The following is a 19,426-nucleotide window of genomic DNA, read 5'->3' on the forward strand; positions in this document are numbered from 1 at the left end:
AGCTGGATCTTTAAATCAGGTATTGTATTAGAAGACTATTACTTTGACCTTATTTATTTTAATTCACACTGGAGCTAACTTTTGAGCAGTTGTCAATGTTGCTGTACAGGGGTAACAAAGTATAGGCAAATATATTCCTCGAAAATATTTAGGAAATTAATATACCGTACAGCAGACTTGGGTGTTTGCCACCACTCACTAATGTACCAGTTCATAAACCGCACCGTATACATATTCCCCCCAATGACTTATTCATAGACATGCAGCACTTTGATTTGATTCCCACCCCCACAGTTCATGCTCCACATAAGGAATGTAACGTAGCATAACCAGGCTCATGAAATGATTTATGCATGTAATCATGGTTTCTCGGCTGTTGTCCCTCATTGTAATCTCTCTGGAGGTCTGGCCCAGTTTGATGTCGGGTATCAGTACTGCGGATGTTAGAGCTACAAGTTCTGGCTAACCAGCCCTCACACTTTGGACTGATGAGGACCATTATCGTGTGACACAGAGTACTTCTGGAGAGGAAGTCATTATTCTGCCAGTTCATTCATTTTGTACATTCAGATATTTTGTATCCAATCAGATATGTTCTCCCTGAAAATAACACACATCCATTATATCTCGAGTGAAAGGATTCCTATTCTTAGATCAGAAATGTAATGTCAGCAGTGCTCAACCCTAATTCAGGTATGCACAATGGCCTCCAAAATCATTGCCAACATTAATAAAGAGGACCAAACAAAAGCTGAATGAAATAAACGACACATGTAATGGGCTATATTGTAAGTTCAAAAATGGCAGAATTATGTTCTTTCATATTAATACAGTTATTTCTTCTTGCTCCGAGAAAAAAGTTTTCCCCAAAAAGATAGGTGTCGAAATGATTGATGTCCCTGTTTTCAGTCATTTGTACTCCCTCTATTCACAAGGGTAAAATTACTGAGTCATATCCTGTAGCATGTTATGATATTGTTTGACCATTCCTTACAAAATCCTCTCGTGGAGTGGGAGTTTATCTGATCATAACACCTTCTTCCAATCAAAGTTTTTTGGACTTTGACTGGAACTGGATGCTCAGGTGAGGCAAAATGGAGTCTAGATCCCACCCCCAGAACAAATGAATCATTCCATTATGACAATGATGTCAAGCATACCTCCAACAACCAAGACATGTTTTTTACCCTTGTGAAGGAAGATTGCACAATGTACTAAAAACTGGTTTTGGCAATAATTTTGTTGTATCACTGGAAATTACCTGCATTGTTTATTTCATGCAATATTTTATTGCATTGATCAAGGGTGCCAATAACTCTGTAAGGGACATAATTACTTATTAAAATATAACTAATATAAATGTTGACATGCCATCTGTTTATTTTTCTTTTAATAAGGAGACACACTGAATAAGTTAGATTGTATGCATCACTTGTTTTCAGATGAGCATGTCCTTAAAATAAAGGGTGACTGATTTTGAGATCACCAGTTTGACTGTGAGTGTTTGTGGCTAATGGGAGAGTTGAGTAAGGACACAGCGATGCTCATTATAGATGAGGTGACGCGTTGGCAAAGCGGATAGTGTGGGAGACATGTAATTGGGCACAGCATCACTGGGCAGTAGGCCTACATGCTCTGTTTGCTTGCGAGTAGCTAGCTGCTGGGCCAGGAGAACCCAGACCTCCAAGGAAGCCCTGTCTTGGGCGAGACGTGTAAATAATGTATGAAGGTTCTGGCTCTATATCTTGCTGTCAAAGCAGCCCTTTCACTGCCATTTCAAATTTAGGTCACCTCTTCACATCCTACATGGGACCTTGTGAAATATTTACTTTTCTAAGTATGCTTTTGTGTTATCACCTTTTTTCTCTCTACACTGTATACCAAAGGGGGGGGGGGGGATCTGGGGACAGCAATACTTTGTGTTCCATTTGTAGCCTGGCATTGTCCAAGTGAGTGCCTGATGTGTTTTGTTCATGGAAGCATGGATGTGGGGAATACTAGCACCTTATTACTTTGTGACTTACATGTGCTCTGATGTGTACTTGCAGAATCAATCATAGGTACTTGAACAAAAAATGGAAACCATTTTTTAATTAATATTGGCTGGCAGAGGGTTAGCCCCAATATTTCATTTCCAAGTAAGGTGTGATTTGGTTCTGCCAAGTTAAAACAATAAGGTTTATTCTTAAATAGCAGAACCAGTTTGCCTAATTATTAACAACTGCAGTCTACATTTTAGGATTTTAACAGTTGTTCTTATCCAGTTAAATTTTTGGTATAAAATCAATTCATTGGATATAATGAAGGTAGGTAGGTTCAAGGGTACAACACCAGTGCCCCACCGGGGAATAAAACTTACAACGGAGTAGTTACAAGCCCAGTTCCATAACCATTATAACTGCCACTTGGTCTGCTACAATAAATGTTTTGTGCCAGTGACACAAAACTAGAAAGAAGAAACTATTAATTGACCTGATGGTCAATAGTTGGGAAGAGGCAGTTGGTAGACATTTAAGGATTGTCTTATTGTCAGGGTTCTGCTCTGCTGTCCCTGAAACAGCTATTGTATGCTAGTTATATACTCTTTCAGGTTCAAAATCAATGTTTATAAACATCCCGCAAATAACCTTACAGGAAGAATAGGTTGCAAACTAGAAGCAGTGAGGATTCTAGAAGGTTTCAGAGAACCCAAGCGCACCCTCAAACTGGGAAAGTCCTTGCTCTGGTGCAGTAAAAAGTACATTTCCATTCAACATCCCTGCAAATTACATGAGGCTGGTAGGAGTTTCGATCTAAAGACAGTCTCACTTGACTTGACAACACTCTCTCAACTTTTTGACATTATGTTCCTTTCCAAGCTTGTCAATTACAAATTATTGGGACAGAGATGAGAGAGGCTTTCTGAATATTGCAGAGAAATCAAAATGGTAAAGTATCTATCCATCCAAATCAACTTTGTCAGAGGAAAAATAAGCACCTCTTGCTGTGGAAAAGTTTTCATTAAGCATTGTCAAGCAAAAACTTTGATGTTTTACTATGATTGAATCCAGTCACAAAGTTTCATCATCATTTTTAGCACCCCTCTACTGCAAAACATTATTATGAATAGTCTTTTTACTTCTGTACAGGTAATATAACTGTACTTTTTATATTTGTAGGCTATTCCCACAGATTGAAAAGCAACAATATAGAACAACACTGTTCAAATATGCAACTGACTCAGTGGTTCTAATAACTCAATGCAACACCTGTCAATCACTGTTAAGTGTCAACTGAATTATCACTGTGGATGACTAGGAAGACAAATGTGATAATCTTCAAATACAATTAATCACAGACGGCTCAGCTAACCTGATGCTGATGATGGAAAACTGCTTTGGAAAAAATGGCGACCTAATCTGAAATATCGGACATATTCAAGCTGGTTGTTTCTCTCGTGGTCTTTACTTTCAGTAATGCCTATTTATATAACACAGAACAAGCTGAAAAGACACAATCTGTCTGAAATTTGTCACTTTTATGATAGTATTTACTTTTCTTTCCTAGCAGTTGTCTTCTGTATACATCAGCAGAAGGCCACTGTGAAAGGTACTTGGAAATTTGACAACATACCAATTTAGAAACCATTCAGCCAGGGTACCCAAACCTTGGTCCTGGGGAGCCAAAAGTCTACTCTTTCGGAAAACAGATTTAGATACAAGAAAGAAAGGATTTTTACTGCAATCAGCTGCTTAAATAGAACAGTTCTGGGTAACCACAGAAACCAGCAGAATCTGTGGACCTTCTAGGACCAGAGGCATAGTTCCAAAGCCGCAGCCTGTGGAATCTATTAAATAAGAAAACTACGGCTTTTGCGTCCCCCCAGCAAGCATTCATGGGACCGCTGTTATGAGGTTGGTCTCATTATTTCTAAGGTCAGGAGATTATGACACACTCCAGAGATATTGCCTTTCTACACAGAGAATTGCCTCGGAGACTGACCTACGTCCTGCGACTCACCGTGGCATTCGCAGCCAATATCAATCTGATGAGCTGACTTCCAGCAGTAAGCAGGCTTGTATTCCATAATTCAGTGTCATTAAAGCAAATTCTTCCAGGATTATGCCTGGACAAAACTTTCACTGCTTCACTCCTCTTTCTTTTGATGATATGAAGATGTTTGAATAATTCATTTGGACGTTCAGTCCCCTTCATCAGCCCATCTTGAAGGCTGAGTATCTGATCTGAATGAAAATATCCTGTAATGCCTCATTCACAATTTGTAGGTCAGGCATAGGATCTGGAATGTGTTGGCATTTGTTCCCCTATTACAAGCAATTCACCCTTCAAGTGGAAATCAACAAGGTGCAATTTGCTTTTGTGACATATCGAAAATATCTTTTGCTTCTTGAAGGTGCTGATTGCGAGCTGGATTTAACAATTACTTGTCTACAAATATCACTTCAATTGTTAGAAGCAGAAGGAAACTTTTTAGAGGTATTCACTACCTCCTACAATATTCACGTGTGGTCAGGTCTGAAGAGCAGTGATATTAAAAAATGCTTAATTTCATTCCTCATTGAAAAGTTCAGCAAATGTACTCCTTACAACAGCATCTGTTCTTAATTTATTATTTATTTTTTAATATTATTTTTATCAGTTCAGCAATCTACAAAATTAACTGTTTTTGCAAAGAAAAGAATACCTGCATTTAGTCGTGAATCAATGTCAAGGACAAATTCAGGGCTTTGTTTAACCCCTTAAATTTCAGTGTGGGTTTTTCTGCAATCATTCATTTATTCACTGCAATTTCCAATCACTATGGTAACAAGATATACTGTTTGAACGCTTTAAAACCCACGGTTCCATACTTGTACATAGGAATGCTATTATCTACATTTTGTATAGGCGCTCTGGAACACTGTGAGCTCATGGACAAGCTTCTCTGATCAGTAACCTAATGCAGTTTTTAAGTATAGGCCTTCTCCCCATCCTCACGCAATCAACTACAGTATAACTTCTGCCCAGCAAAGAACCGACAACGTGTATGTTATTGAAGTGATGACTGACGCATTTTAGCGAATGACATTAAGTTTCCATCAGTGTATAGTTTGTTTGGCTTGCATAAAATAACAGCATTTTTACGACAGCAAAAAGAAACTGTAGCATTTTCAATACGCACATGGAGCTGCGCTTCAGCTTTTATGCAAAAAAGGTTGATGTTTCACAACAATAAAAGTATTTTTATTGAAAAAGTATTTAGTGAAAATTTCTGAGGAAGTCAGTGAAAGCACATTTGACAATATGGGGAATTTTCAGTGATGTAACCCCATTTTATATAGGGTGAGCATCTAAATACATTTTCAACATATTAGTATTCAGTAAGCTTATAAATAAGGAGCCAGCCTGCTTTTGAATAATAAATAGCATGTGAAATTGTGGAATGTGCTTGACTTGTGGATGGGGGTTGGGTATTTTACAGAAACTTAATTCAATGGACCTCAATGAATATATTGGTATTCAAGATGTTATTAATGTCATTACTGAACCTATTTTTTATGATATTCTCCACCAGTTGCTATCTGAGGAGAGCACAAGGAAAGAGAGTGTAATGTTTCTGTATCTGTCCTGTGTGTATTTATGTTTATTCTTGTTATTTAATCATTTTTCATACATCCTTGGTTATTGTTTTCCATTACAGTTCTCATTTGTCATCCCCTGTTATGTCTGCGTCTGAATGTTTGCCAGCCTAGTCACTCCCCTGTCTGCGTGTCCCACTATTCGGGTGTTTACGGTAGTTTCGGGTTTTCAAACATTCCTTCCAAACTCGCGATTCTTACTTCCTGCTTTTCTTGGTAGTTAAATGTTGTAAAGCACTATTCTTACTAACTACTACTAATCTAGGTATTGTACAGTACTAATCCGATTAATACACTTACTGTCTGTCTAACTAACTAACAATCACTTTTATTGGGTAGTTTAGAAATATTCACGTAACTAATTCACTAACGCAATCTCTTAGTTTTTCTGCACTGTTCTATAACTCCGCCTCCCTATGCTATCCCTAATTACTCGCTTAGTTTCAGCAAAGTGTTCGCACCTGCCTCTGACTATCACTACGTCTTCAATCTATGCAAATGTCTACTCCCTAATCCGGAGCCGTATGTTTTACATGTTTGGTTACGTGCATCCAGTCCGCGTTTTCGTCTCCCTCCCGTTATTATGTTATTACCCTATTATGTTTCCCCACCTGTTGTCTATTTGTTTAGCCCACCTTTTTCCCAGCCCCGCCTAGATTGTCACCTTCCCTCATGTATTTATACCTCAGTCTCTGTTTGAACCAGTGTCAGAACGTTGATCAGTTTTAGTGCCAAATTCCTTGTAAGCCTAATTCTTGAGATTCCAGAAAGACACCCCTTCGCCTTTGATTTCTGAGCCTGCCTTACCCTCTTGTTTTGTTTGCCATTCTGATTTTCTGATTTTTGACATTCTGCTTTGTTTACTGACTTCGATTTTTGCCTACACCCTTTTGTACTTTCGCCTTTTGATTTTCTGGATTTTTTACCTTCTTGCCTGTTTTTTTCAACCATTCTTTTGCCTTCTGTTTTTGTCTTGGTATTGGATCTCCTGGCTACGATTACGGACTAAAAAACTACAATTTTGGATTATCCGTTGGTCTGCATCTGGGTCCTCAGCGCCGTACATAACAGAGAGCTTGAGACTGAGAGGTAGGGGGAGGGTGACAGTCAAAGGGAAGTGCAAACACTTCTTTTCTTTTTTTTTTCTCCTAAGACCCATAATATAAAACAGTTTCCATGTGTCCTTTCTGAGTCTCCAAATGTACTTGGGATCTGAAACGGGATTTGGCCAGTGTTGTGGCTCCATTGTGTTTCTAACCACCATCATCTTAGGGGGAATACAAGCTTACTCTTTTCACTGTGTTTGGGCTTCTATAATTTTGCTTTAGTAATATGTAGAGTAATTATGACTCTTGGAAAACAAACCCCAAAGGGTACCCTTCTGACGAGGCCAGGATAATATCTGTAGTCAAGAAGGGGTGATACTCAAGGGGTTAATCATTTTCATTGCAAGAATTCAGTGCACACAATAAAGACATAAAGGATGTGACATCAGAGACTCTTACCGAGGAGACATACTGGATATCTCTGCGGAGCTTCGTTTCCCTGGGGAAGTCCGCCAGGTCCAGGAAGTTGTCGACCACCACCTGGCCGATGATGTCGTGACGGGAGAATCTGTCGAAATCATATACGCTGAAGTGCAGCTTGCGCGTGGGCAGTTCGTTGTAGGACACGGGGAACAGGAACACCTCATCGAATACCGGGTTCAGAGTCTTGCGGTGCACCTTGGTCTGGTGTTTGGTCTTGCGGTCCGGGAGCAGGTAGATCTTCACGTAGGGGTCGGAGGTGCCTGAGAAGTCCTTGGCTGGCAGGTCTTGCGCCTTGTGGATCTTGACGATGAGCTGCTCCAGGTCACAGTCGTACTTGAGGATGAAGTGGAGCTGGCCACAGTTCTCACTCCTCCTGCCATCGTCTGTGTCCACCGACCTTTGTTTGTACAGCTCGGGCTTGATCCGGCCCAGGCTCAGACCCGACAGAGACTCCTGCCTCTGGAACTGGGCCACATTGAAGTCTGGGTTGGACAGGTTCATTTGCCTCCTGATGGAGTTGTGCCTTCAAATGAGGGCGAGAGAGCAAAACCAATGTTTAGTCAGAAAAAGCATCGACAGAGAGACTGATATGAGTGACTGATAAAACACCTAGTCCCTGAGTAATAATTACTTGTTAAAACTTTATACATTGGTACTTATGTAGGGGACATGCATCACTGGACTTAATCTGAAGAACAATATATTCTATTGAATATAAAGATGTATTCAATATATATTTATATTGAAATGTTATCACAGCTAAGAGGCATTGTTCAGCCTGACACACAGCAGAGGTACATTTTTTCTATATACCATGTCCTGAAATGAGTTATTGCTTTTATAAAACGGTTACCAAACATGATAATATAGATATTAATCAATCCAATCTAATTAAATAATCTAATTAAAACAGTTTTTATTGACAGTTTAATCACAAGAATAATTTTCAAGAAAGTAGTTCCCGTATCTTTTAAGTAGTGCCAGGTGGTTGCTATGCAACGTTAGTAAACTCTAACGTTGTTCTGCCAAAGTAAGCTTGCAAGCTTCCGTGAGTGAGTATGTCTTTTTGTTGTTTACTTGGCCCATTGTGCAAGCACTGAAAAACTGTCCAACATTAGTGGGATCACATTGTGTAGGTCTCCTCGTTTAAATTTTTGGAGAAGTGCTGCTCTGCTTTCTCCAGTCCACAAAGTTTCCACGTTTCGGTCACCCTAAAGCTCTCGCACTTCAGCCTGCTTACTGAGACAAATCCCTCTCGTAAATCAAGACCCACATCGAATAGTTTCTGAATCACATGTATAGCTCTGTGTCCCTGCTTGCTTGCAAATTCTGGGCAACATTGTTCCAAGGTGACTGACGGGAGTCGTCTTGCATCTACCGGTTTTTAATTTTGATTTGAATGGCTGCTTCATATCACAGAGTGATATTTGAAATAGAAATGTAAACAAGCATTAGAACACACAGCCATGGTATATAGAAACGGTGTCATTACTATGAACAGATTTTATAAATTGAATGTATCTACTAAACAGAAACCTACACAACAAAGGACATTCCAGAAAAATAAAAAATAAAACTGTAAATAAATTATATTTAGAAAATATTTTCACAGCAGGATGTTTTTATCATCCAAGACAGTTGTAATAATTCAAAAGCCTTTTTTGCTGCCAGGTCTCATGAGGATATGTCATACAACTGTTCAATTGTGACTCTTTCTCAATTTTGTAGGCGTTAATATCAAATTCCTCTGTGTGTATTATTTTGTGATATAAATGGGTGCTAACCTTGAAAAGTCTGTAGCGATTTAATTATTGAATAACTCTTTGAATGGCAGACACATTCCAGAATACATTTTTGAACATTTTTATGCCATTTACACAGGAATCTATTGTTTTTGGCTGTGAAACTGGAGTACTTAGGCCTACATTACACATAGTTAGATATAAGACCTTAGGCTTAGCTGGAAGCCAGTTTCATGCCTCCACAGAGCTGTAAGGAGAGAGTCAGGGTGAGGCTGACCGAACAGAGGAGGTGGGTTCGGTGATCTGCCGCTGCATGCGTGGGTTGTGGGTGTAGTTCTCCTTGCCCTTGGACTGGACCTCGGCCGGGATGTCGGGCGAGGTGTGGCTGATCTTCATGGCGGACTCGGGCACTGGCACGGCCGTCGGCTCCTTCACGCACTCCTCGCTGTACTCATTGTCGATGCCGTCCACGTCCGTGTAGACGGGCTGCTGGTCCGGCTGCCCCTCCTTGGTCATGGGGGAGAGGCCGCGCTCCCTCCAAGGGATCCAGCACAGCTTCCAGGCCACGAAGAGGGAGACGGCGAAGAGGGCCAGGCCGCAGCCTGTGACCATGAGCGACAGCAGGCTCACCGATACATCTGTAGGGCATAGTGAAAACAACAGATAACATCCTCTAAAACACACTGTGTGAAATACATACCCTGCAGGTACACACTGCAGGCCTTCCCTCCAGCTATCAGGGATTCTCAGATCTGGCCTTCAAATGCAAATCCAGCCCTAGATGCATTACTCCCAGGTAATTAACTGAACAATTAGTGCTACTGATTGGCTAGACTGGCTTTACGCCTGACAGGTAAAGGGAGGGTAAAAAACCTGTTGTCCTTGGCCATGATTTTATGCTCTGCCCTGCTGATAAAAAACGTCTCAATCTAGGTTTTGCCTAGCTCTATACTCAACATGGTTTGATCAGCTCAAGCTATGTTTGAAACAGCTGGTAGCTGGCATGTCAACCTGGTCATAGCTAGATTTTACACTTGGGTGGACCTTCCCTGAAGTGACACCCCATAGATGTTCACTGCAATCAAACCCTGCAGGCCTTGTGCTCCAGCACAGTAGTACACAAGCAATTTAGTATCAATGACACGCCCCTGTTCAAATTTATTCTCTCAGAACCACGCACCCACATATGGAATTATAACTTCATACTATCAATGACAAAAGCGCATTGAATGAAATTTTGTGAAACTATCAACTTAAGTAAGAATAGAATGTCCTTTTTATTTAATACCATCTACTACGCATTTAATTATAGATTGGCACACAAGAGCACACAAGGAGGCTGCCCACAGTTACCCTATCATTCCTTCCCTGTTTGACTGATATCCTGGCTTAATATTTGCAGAAATTGTAATGAGGTTGTACTAGTTGGGTATTCAATCACATTCCTTAAGGGAAGAAAGCCATGGTAGTGTGGTTGTACTTACTTGAGAATGATGAGAAAGTTGATCAGAGGTTTGTCTGCTTAAACTCATAATATACATAATAAAGAGTTTTGTTTTTCAGAGTGTTCAGAAATGCAATCATGGTTTTGGCAGTAGTGTTATATTGGCCTGTCATGGTTTGTTAAGGCTGGAATAAATCTTGGATGGATGCAGATTTTGATTTTGGCACATGTGAACTGCAGTCGTCTGCTTCCACTGAATAAATCTTGTCTATAAGACTTGCATTGTAAGTTGCATTCTAAAAAGTGCACATTTAAGGTATTAAAGGGAGATGCTAGTTTCTGTTATTCTGCAGTGCAATGCACCAGCTTAGTACCTTTAGCTCATCAGGTCTCTGAGGGACATAGATGTGAATTTAATAAAGGCCTCCATTGGCACTAAGTTCCTGAAGTAGGCCTTACAGAGTTCAGCTTATACGCTGTAGCTTATAAGCTTGGACCACTAAAGTGCTGGAAACCAACCAACAAGTAATTCAACTTGTGAATAACGTCTGGCATCTTACTTGAACGACATCCTACTTCCACCATATTACAGCTATTGGAAGGGGGGTGGGCTCTGTTTCCATGGCAAAAGTAAATTACTTAGTTTAGCTTCTGGTTTCTTACTATCCTTACTCTCAGGAGAACAGACCTGACTGAGTGAACATGTGACACCACAGATTTAATCATAATACATATGTATTCACACTGTAACACACATTCATGCTACCCGCCAGTTAGCACACCATGGCCAGCCAGAACTAACAAATTCCGCTGGATTTATCAAACATGTGTAGACACAATTCTTTTTCGTATCCACGTGTGTTTGTTGATAAATACCAAGTAATTGTACATGAAAATCTCGTTCAAAATTTGTGATTAGCATAAATTGATGCCCCTAAAATACCTTATAAGGAGCTTGGCATTTCGGCCATTTAAAGAGACTAAAGAAAAACGGTTCTCTAAAATGGATAATGAAGTTCTGTTAATGGAAGTACAAGCTAAAAATATATTTTATGACATAGTGTAACCAGTAGATTGTCAAAGCTGGGGAACACTATAGACAGGGAAGATATAGCCTAGCTGTTAAACTCTTTCTCAAGTTCCACACACCAGAGATGTTCACAAATGCAAGTCCGAGTCAAGTCTGAAGTCTCTGAGCTAGAGTCCAAGTCAATCTCAAGTCTCTGAGCTACAGTCCGAAGTCTCAAGTCTCCAGAATGGTGGAGCCTAAACAACAGTATGGCTATAGAAATTCGTCATGATTCCTATGCTAATCGAAGATATAGAAACCAGAAGTGTAGAAGACATATTTTGTATATGACATCAAGTGTGTGACAACTGAAGAAGCAGTATTATCAGGGGCACACAAAAAGATAGTGGTTATTTCATTTATTAATTCATATATCAATGAACTACCAGGTCTGAGCCAACGTTTTGGCAAAGCCGCCTTTCTCAAGATGGCTGGAGGAAGGCTTGTCAAAACATAAGGTCTGGTGTGGTAGGTAAGTGTTATATCAATAAATAAGATAAAATAAATAACCATTCTATATTTTAGAACTCTGTGTGACTCATGTGGCATTATGCAAACATTACCATGGGCTGTAATATAAGATGGTGGTCAATAACAAAATAGAGCCTGTTCCATCGACACAGATTAATCTTAATCCTGGACTAAATGCACCTTTGAATAATAATCTCCAATTAAATTTAGTCTAGGACTAGGCTTAATCTGCATCTACGACTCAATAATAATAATTATAACTTTATTTATAAACAAAGTTACAAACTGTTGAAATTTGAATCACGTTGCACTATTGGTTTATTAATATACTCGTACTTTATCATTTTTATATGAAAGGTAACTGTTAAGCATTTACTTTAATCATTCAAAAAAATCTAATGAGGCTAGATATTGTTTTTGCAAGAAATGCCATTGCACTATTGCAGATTTAAATTATAAATCATTTCAAAACCGCAGGCAACAACAGTACATGCCAAACTCAGGTTCTATGGTACAATTACGAGCACGCTCTCTCGAAAACACAGTTCATATTTGTATGACACTGGAATACCAAACAATATCCACGCAACCAGTACATAACGTCACCTAACAAGACATTACAAATCACTAGCTGTCCTGCTTGCATATCAAAAAGACCATACTGAAAGTTTTTTTTTTTTTTAGTGCAACCCTTGACAAGCTCCAGATCAAAATCCTATTACATAGCGGAGTGGAGAAAAAGATTAGCTTCCTGAACCTACCCTTACTAAAGATGCTTTCTCAAAGCCAGCACCACTGCTTCCTGGTTTTCAGGGGTCTCCAGCCTGTCATCAGGCCTTCTGCCACCTCCACACTGCCCAAGTTACTGCCATGTTCTTAGCTATAGTGGACCCTGACAAGCAATTAATTTTAGATACTGTTGCTAGCAATGTAGGCATTGGGGGGAAAGTGGTGGTGTACTTCAGTCATGTGCTCATCGAAGAGGAGTGCAATTATTGTGTCATCAGGTGGGAGCTATTGGCAGTATTGGCAGCAGTTCGGCATTTCAATCTTATCTACTAGGCCACGAGCTTAAGGTCCATTGGGGCCATGGCAGACTGAATTGCCTATCACATTTTGGCCCCAAAGAGCCAGAGGGGCAGATATTTTGTTGCTTCCAGATTTATCACTTCACCCTCCATCACTGCCTGGGAAATAAGCACTGCCACACCAACAGCCTGCCATGCCAGCCTTGTGCCAGCAACCAGTGCCATTACTGTGAACAAGCTGAACAGAGGGAGGACTGGAGGAGGGCGCAGATGACCCCTGAGCCGGTCCCCGAACTTTCGCCAGCAGTTCTACACGGAAAACTACTGTTACTGCCGCAATGCCTGCACAGCAAAGAAGGGGGCACTGGACACAGTGAGGGAGAGAGAGGGAGGACCACTACGCGCAGGTGGCCATGGACTTTTTAAGTTCCTTCGCAAGAAGTGTTGACGATGGCTGGCTGTCTGGGGGCTGGCAAGTTCTTACTGGTGCCAGCTGACCTGGCGTTTGGCAGCCCCCCTGATGTCAACCTGCCCGCCACAGCTGCAGGACCCACCTGGACCACATCCATGAGCTGGCTTATGAGCACCTCAGCAGTGCAGGTGCAAGGCAGAAGAGGAACTATGGCCTGCGTTGCTCCAGCAGGGTGTTCTGAGCAGGGGACGCAGTCTCGACCACCACCGATGGAAGGGCTGAGCACCTAAGCTGGACAGCAACAGGGATGGCCACTGCAGTCGCCACTCAAAACAGCAATCTGCAGTCGCTGACCCCCAGCAGCCATGCTCATCTGACACCGCCAACACAACATAAACATAAACAAACATGCTGGCTCTCATGAAGCTAATAGTGGCTAGCTAACTATATCAAGCTATCTAGCCAAGAAATAACTGCATTCATGAACGAAACTAGGCAGGGTTCCAAATAAAAAATATGCCACTGGCTCCTAATTTTTTTTAGCACTGCTTTTTAGCCAAGGGCAATTATCAGGGTTCAATGGCAATGGTGAATGAAAATCATGCACTTTTCCCAGCACAAAAATTATTTAAAAATACCATTTCTTTTTACTGCTAATAAAACTAACTTCAAAAGACTACCCAGCTAGGCACTCAAGTTCTATGGTAAAATCATAACTGTAGTTATACAAGCACAACAGCCTTTATTCCAAAACAACAAATGTATCTGGCAGTATTTTGATGGTCAACCAGCTACCAGCTGTTTCAAAACCTAGCTTAAGCTGTTTTTTCAGCCGGGTAGTATGAACTGAGCTGTTGATGTTGGGCTAAAGTCTGTTGAAGTACAGCTGAGACTGACAAAGGTATAGCATAGGCTTATGGACATTCAGCTAAGGCTGATGATGTGCACATTACTGTGATGAGCTTAACCTGAGATGCCGTCTCAGGGCCGCCGTCCAACAGAAAATAAATTCCTTAAACCTGCTACCCTCCTCTTGTCCTTTTTCTAACGGACCAATCCCATAACTACCTTTTGTCCTGAATATTTTGAGAATATATAGTTAGTTATATCGTGTAGTTGTGATTCAATAAAAAACCATAAAAAACAGAAGCCAAAGGTGCCCAGATAATATTCTGTGCTGTACAGTATCTTCCACATTTAACAGTCACATTTAAAAAGCATTCATTGTGCATGTGTGTTCAAAAATAAGAGGTGTGCTGGTATTGGTCAAGACTGATCAAAGGTATCTTTTAAGAGGAAGGCATGCATACTAACAGTTTCCAGTGAAATGATGGTTCTTCTGTGGTGGCACCGGGGCCAAAGTTGTTATCATCCTAAAGTAAAGCTGACAAGGTGTAATGAAGAAATCATTCACTCTGCAATTTAATTACAGTCAGTGAGCTTTTTTAATCATAGGAATTTCACATAGAAGCTTCTCTTTTAAAATAAACTGTGGAAGTTAATTAGCATTAACTGAATTTGTTTAATTATCTCCCATTTTGCATTTTCCTGTTGAAAACTGATAAGAGTACAGAATAAATAATTAAAACAGTTTGAATATATGCAGTAATGTGGTTGAGATAATGAAATTAAACAAAGGTTCAACCATGTGAGCTCCCTCATGAAAAAAAAAAAGTCTGGTATTTCCTAATGACAGCAGATGGTACTCTTATGCTAGGGCTGCCAAGAGATCCACACAATATCCTACATATTATTTTAATTTTCATACCTGAAAATAACTTACAACTCCGGTGACCCCTCAAGCTACCCATTTTGCATTCAGCTATAGTCTTTTGTTATGTTACTTCTGTTGTGAACTTCAGTGCTTTATTGCTTACTTGCACAATATAACTTGGAAGGACACAGAGGCACAGAGAACAGCTTTGCTTAAATTATTTACCTAAAGTTACACCCAAATGGCAAAGTTGAAAGATTTAATTTAGTTTGTACTCTTATCTCACTTGTGTGCAGGATGCTTTGAATGGCACTTGGGCCTACACATTGAAATTCAACATAAATTATGGAGCAGAACAAAAGTCTAGATCACTGACTTTGTCGCTCTGCTTTTATAGCTATACCCTCTCCTACTCTGTTGTCGGCTCCAACAAGATTTTGGAACGGAAAAGGGCACTACAAGGTCCAATTTATCAAATATTAACTTCATACTTTTTATTTTTCAGTTGTGATAATGTGATTTATGTCAGTGTATTCCTAGTATGAGAATGATAACAAATAGTTGCTATGCCTGCACAGTGATTAACTGTAACGCCTACCTCCAGTCAAGTCATTTTACACACACTCCCTTACCACACACCCACTCTGAACGCTCCCTGCATCTCCTGAGTATTTAAAGCACCTGCACTCTGTTTGTTAATTGGCAGGGGTATTTAAACCCCTTGTTTTTTGGGGTTTGTTTGTTCCTCATTGAGAGGTATTGTCTATGTCTTACTGAACTGTGATGCTATGCTAAGCATTGTAGTCGAAGGGGAACTCCTTTGCTGTGATTTTTCTGACCTCTGATTCTTTGATTGTTGTACCTTTGCTATATTTTCTAACACTCTATTACTCTAGACTTGGATCCTCTAAATCTATTTTTACATTAACAGAGATGCACAGCAAAAGCAACTACAACTAGTGAAAGCAGTGAGATGTGATTGTCAGGAATGCATGCTATGGAATAGAAGCTAGTTTTCTCTCAAGATAAGTTGCTGAAGCTGTGAAATGTTCACAACTGGGTTGATGAGAGATGCACAATTTGCCATTAGTAAAGTTATGCCAATAGGGATCAATACAGGTTTAGCTGCACCAAAGAATCCAGTCCTCCCTAAGTAGCTCAAAGGCATTGTATAATTATTGAGGGTGGGTCATTCAGAAATTCATTATTTTTGGTCTTTTGGGTGAACAGAACAAACTCCATCACCTTGGTGAAACAATAAAAACTTACACTGCTAGCAGACAAATTCTCACTGAATATTTCTAATTGGAGCCCAAAAAATAGTGAAAAGTGAAAAGACAGGACATTTTGATTATATATGAAATCACTCAACTCAGCAACTCGGAACTTCAAGATGTACTGTAATCGATTTTGGAGAATGTCTGTGTGAAGTGAGAAATGTGCTAAGATAAACAGTGAGTAAAATTGGGTTTTAAAATTAGCTTTAACAGCAGTGCAAACAGTTCAGCTTGCAGTACAGGCTTTGGTGCCATGAGGAATCACTGAAAGGAAAAGTGTTGAATGAAATCACACTACACATGGATCCTTTCAAACAACATACTAACTCGGAGTAAAAATGAATGAATCTGCAAACAAATCTTTACAGTGAAATGATTAAGATTGAGATACGGAAATGTCCACCATTAATTACTGGAATCAGCTCTGTCTCCGTTAATCATTAGGGTGGCTCATTAGAAATGCAAGGCTTATTTCTTTCTTGACAGATGTACTAACAACGTTTTTACATGACAAAATCATCCTGAGAAAACAACAGGTCCATGTAATGAACCACAGCAGGAAAAATATCTTAAAGTACTTTTATGAAACAGGTGGGATTTGATAATGGAAGAATCTATAACGAATGCTGGCTTTGCATAAGGAATATGTATAATCCATGATCATACATGAGGAAATATTTAAACAAGGAAACACATTTTACAACAGAAAACTAACTCAGTATGTTCAGTAAAATCCCTACAATCCCTACAAAGAGTGTGCCAATATATTTAAATCTCTCTGTGGGGATTATTAAAAATGTTTAACATTAAAACTCTAAACACCTGGACAATTAGTCAGTAATTACTAGCTAATCACACAGAGATGGAAGGTGAAAGCTCCTTAGGAGCTTGCTAATTGCTCCCTGTTTTAATAACTATGAAGGCTAGAGTCTTGTTGATTTCATATTTTGGAGGAAGCATCTGCACATCATCGGAAGAAATCTGTACGGACCTAATAAGCAGTCAAGTTGCCATTAAAACTGAGCCACAGCTGGTCTCTTTGATTCCCATGAAATACACAGCTGTATGGAACTACCTTCAGATATTACCTCAGAATCCAACATTACTCCCAGCATAGAACTGCACAGGGGCTGCGTTAATGAGTGCAGAGCCATGTCTGTCTAGGGTTGCCTCAGGTTTTGTTTACTTGTTTTGCTTATCTATATATGTTTCCACAATGATTCCTTTGAATGGGAATGTGGCTACTGCCATCTGTCATCATGATCAAAAAGATCAAAACCAAAGTTACCAAAGTTACAAACCTGTAAACTTAATGCACTACCTAACAGTAACATTATTTTATCACCACATGGATATCATCTGATATTGCACCTGTTACCCTACACCTCCAGACATTATCCAGACATGCACATTGACACAGGAAGATATGGGAAGGTCTTTGAGATGGTATCCCATTGTCCAAGTCACAGCCCAGTCACAGCAGGTTCAAAGATTGTCCATCTGATCATATCCTGGAAATAGGGCTCGTCCCCAGAACACCCCCACTCCCTCCTCTCTGCTCACAAAAAAAAAATTATATATATATATATATATATAGTCGTGTGAAAAAGTGTTTGCCCCCTTCCTGATTTCTTATTTTTTTGCATGTTTGTCACACTTAAATGTTTCAGATCATCAAACAAATTTAAATATTAGTCAAAGACAACACAAGTAAACACAAAATGCAGGTTTTAAATGAAGGTTTTTATTATAGGGGAGAAAAAATCCAAACTACTTGGCCCTATGTGAAAAAGTGATTGCCCCCTAAACCTAATAACTGGTTGGGCCACCCTTAGCAGCAACAACTGCAATCAAGCGTTTGCGATAACTTGCAATGAGTCTCTTACAGCGCTGTGGAGGAATTTTGGCCCACTCATCTTTGCAGAATTGTTGTAATTCAGCCACATTGGAGGGTTTTCGAGCATGAACCGCCTTTTTAAGGTCATGCCACAGCATCTCAATAGGATTCAGGTCAGAACTTTGACTAGGCCACTCCAAAGACTTCATTTTGTTTTTCTTCAGCCATTCAGAGGTGGACTTGCTGGTGTTTTGGATCATTGTCCTGCTGCAGAACCCAAGTTCGTTTCAGCTTGAGGTCACGAACATTCTCCTTCAGGATGTTTTGGTAGACAGCAGAATTCATGGTTCCATTTATCACAGCAAGTCTTCCAGGTCCTGAAGCAGCAAAACAGCCCCAGACCATCACACTACCACCACCATATTTTACTGTTGGTATGATGTTCTTTTTCTGAAATGCGGTGTTACTTTTACGCCAGATGTAATGGGACACACACCTTCCAGTATTTTCCCAAAAGTCTTGGGGAACATCAAGATGTTTTCTGGCAAAATTGAGACGAGCCTTAATGTTCTTTTTGCTCAGCAGTGGTTTTCGTCTTGGAACTCTGCCATGCAGGCCATTTTTGCCCAGTCTCTTTCTTATGGTGGAGTCATGAACACTGACCTTAACTGAGGCAAGTGAGGCCTGCAGTTCTTTGGATGTTGTTGTGGGGTCTTTTGTGACCTCTTGGATGAGTCGTCGCTGTGCTCTTGGGGTAATTTTCGACTGGCCACTCCTGGGAATGTTCTCCACTGTTCCATGTTTTCGCCATTTGTGGATAATGGCTCTCACTGTGGTTCGCTGGAGTCCCAAAGCTTTAGAAATGGCTTTATAACCTTTTCCAGACTGATAGATCTCAATTAATTACTTTCTTTCTCATTTGTTCCTGAATTTCTTTAGATCTCGGCATGATGTCTAGCTTTTGAGGATCATTTGGTCCACTTCACTTTGTCAGGCAGTACCTATTTAAGTGATTTCTTGATTGAGAACAGGTGTGGCAGTAATCAGGCCAGGGTGTGGCTAGAGAAATTTAACTCAGGTTTGATAAACCACAGTTAAGTTATGTTTTAACAGGGGGGGCAATCACTTTTTCACACAGGGCCATGTAGGTTTGGATTTTCTTTCTCCCTTAATAATAAAAACCTTCATTTAAAAACTGCATTTTGTGTTTACTTGTGTTGTCTTTGACTAATATTTAAATTTGTTTGATGATCTGAAACATTTAAGTGTGACAAACATGCAAAAA

At 40.0% G+C, this 19,426-nt stretch overlaps 1 protein-coding gene across 1 annotated transcript in view; it reads right to left on the reverse strand.

Moving 5' to 3' along the window:
* Positions 1-19,426, reverse strand: part of syt9a (synaptotagmin IXa) — a 38,279-nt gene that overhangs the window by 13,394 nt on the left and 5,459 nt on the right. The window contains exons 2-3 of the mRNA XM_061246009.1: positions 9,167-9,527; positions 7,124-7,670 (exon numbers count right to left, since the gene is read on the reverse strand). Of these exons, the coding sequence (XP_061101993.1) occupies positions 7,124-7,670; positions 9,167-9,527 (908 nt within the window). The remainder of the gene's footprint in view (positions 1-7,123; positions 7,671-9,166; positions 9,528-19,426) is intronic.

Source organism: Conger conger, chromosome 6 (assembly GCF_963514075.1).
Source record: "Conger conger chromosome 6, fConCon1.1, whole genome shotgun sequence".
Taxonomy (NCBI): Eukaryota; Metazoa; Chordata; class Actinopteri; order Anguilliformes; family Congridae; genus Conger; species Conger conger.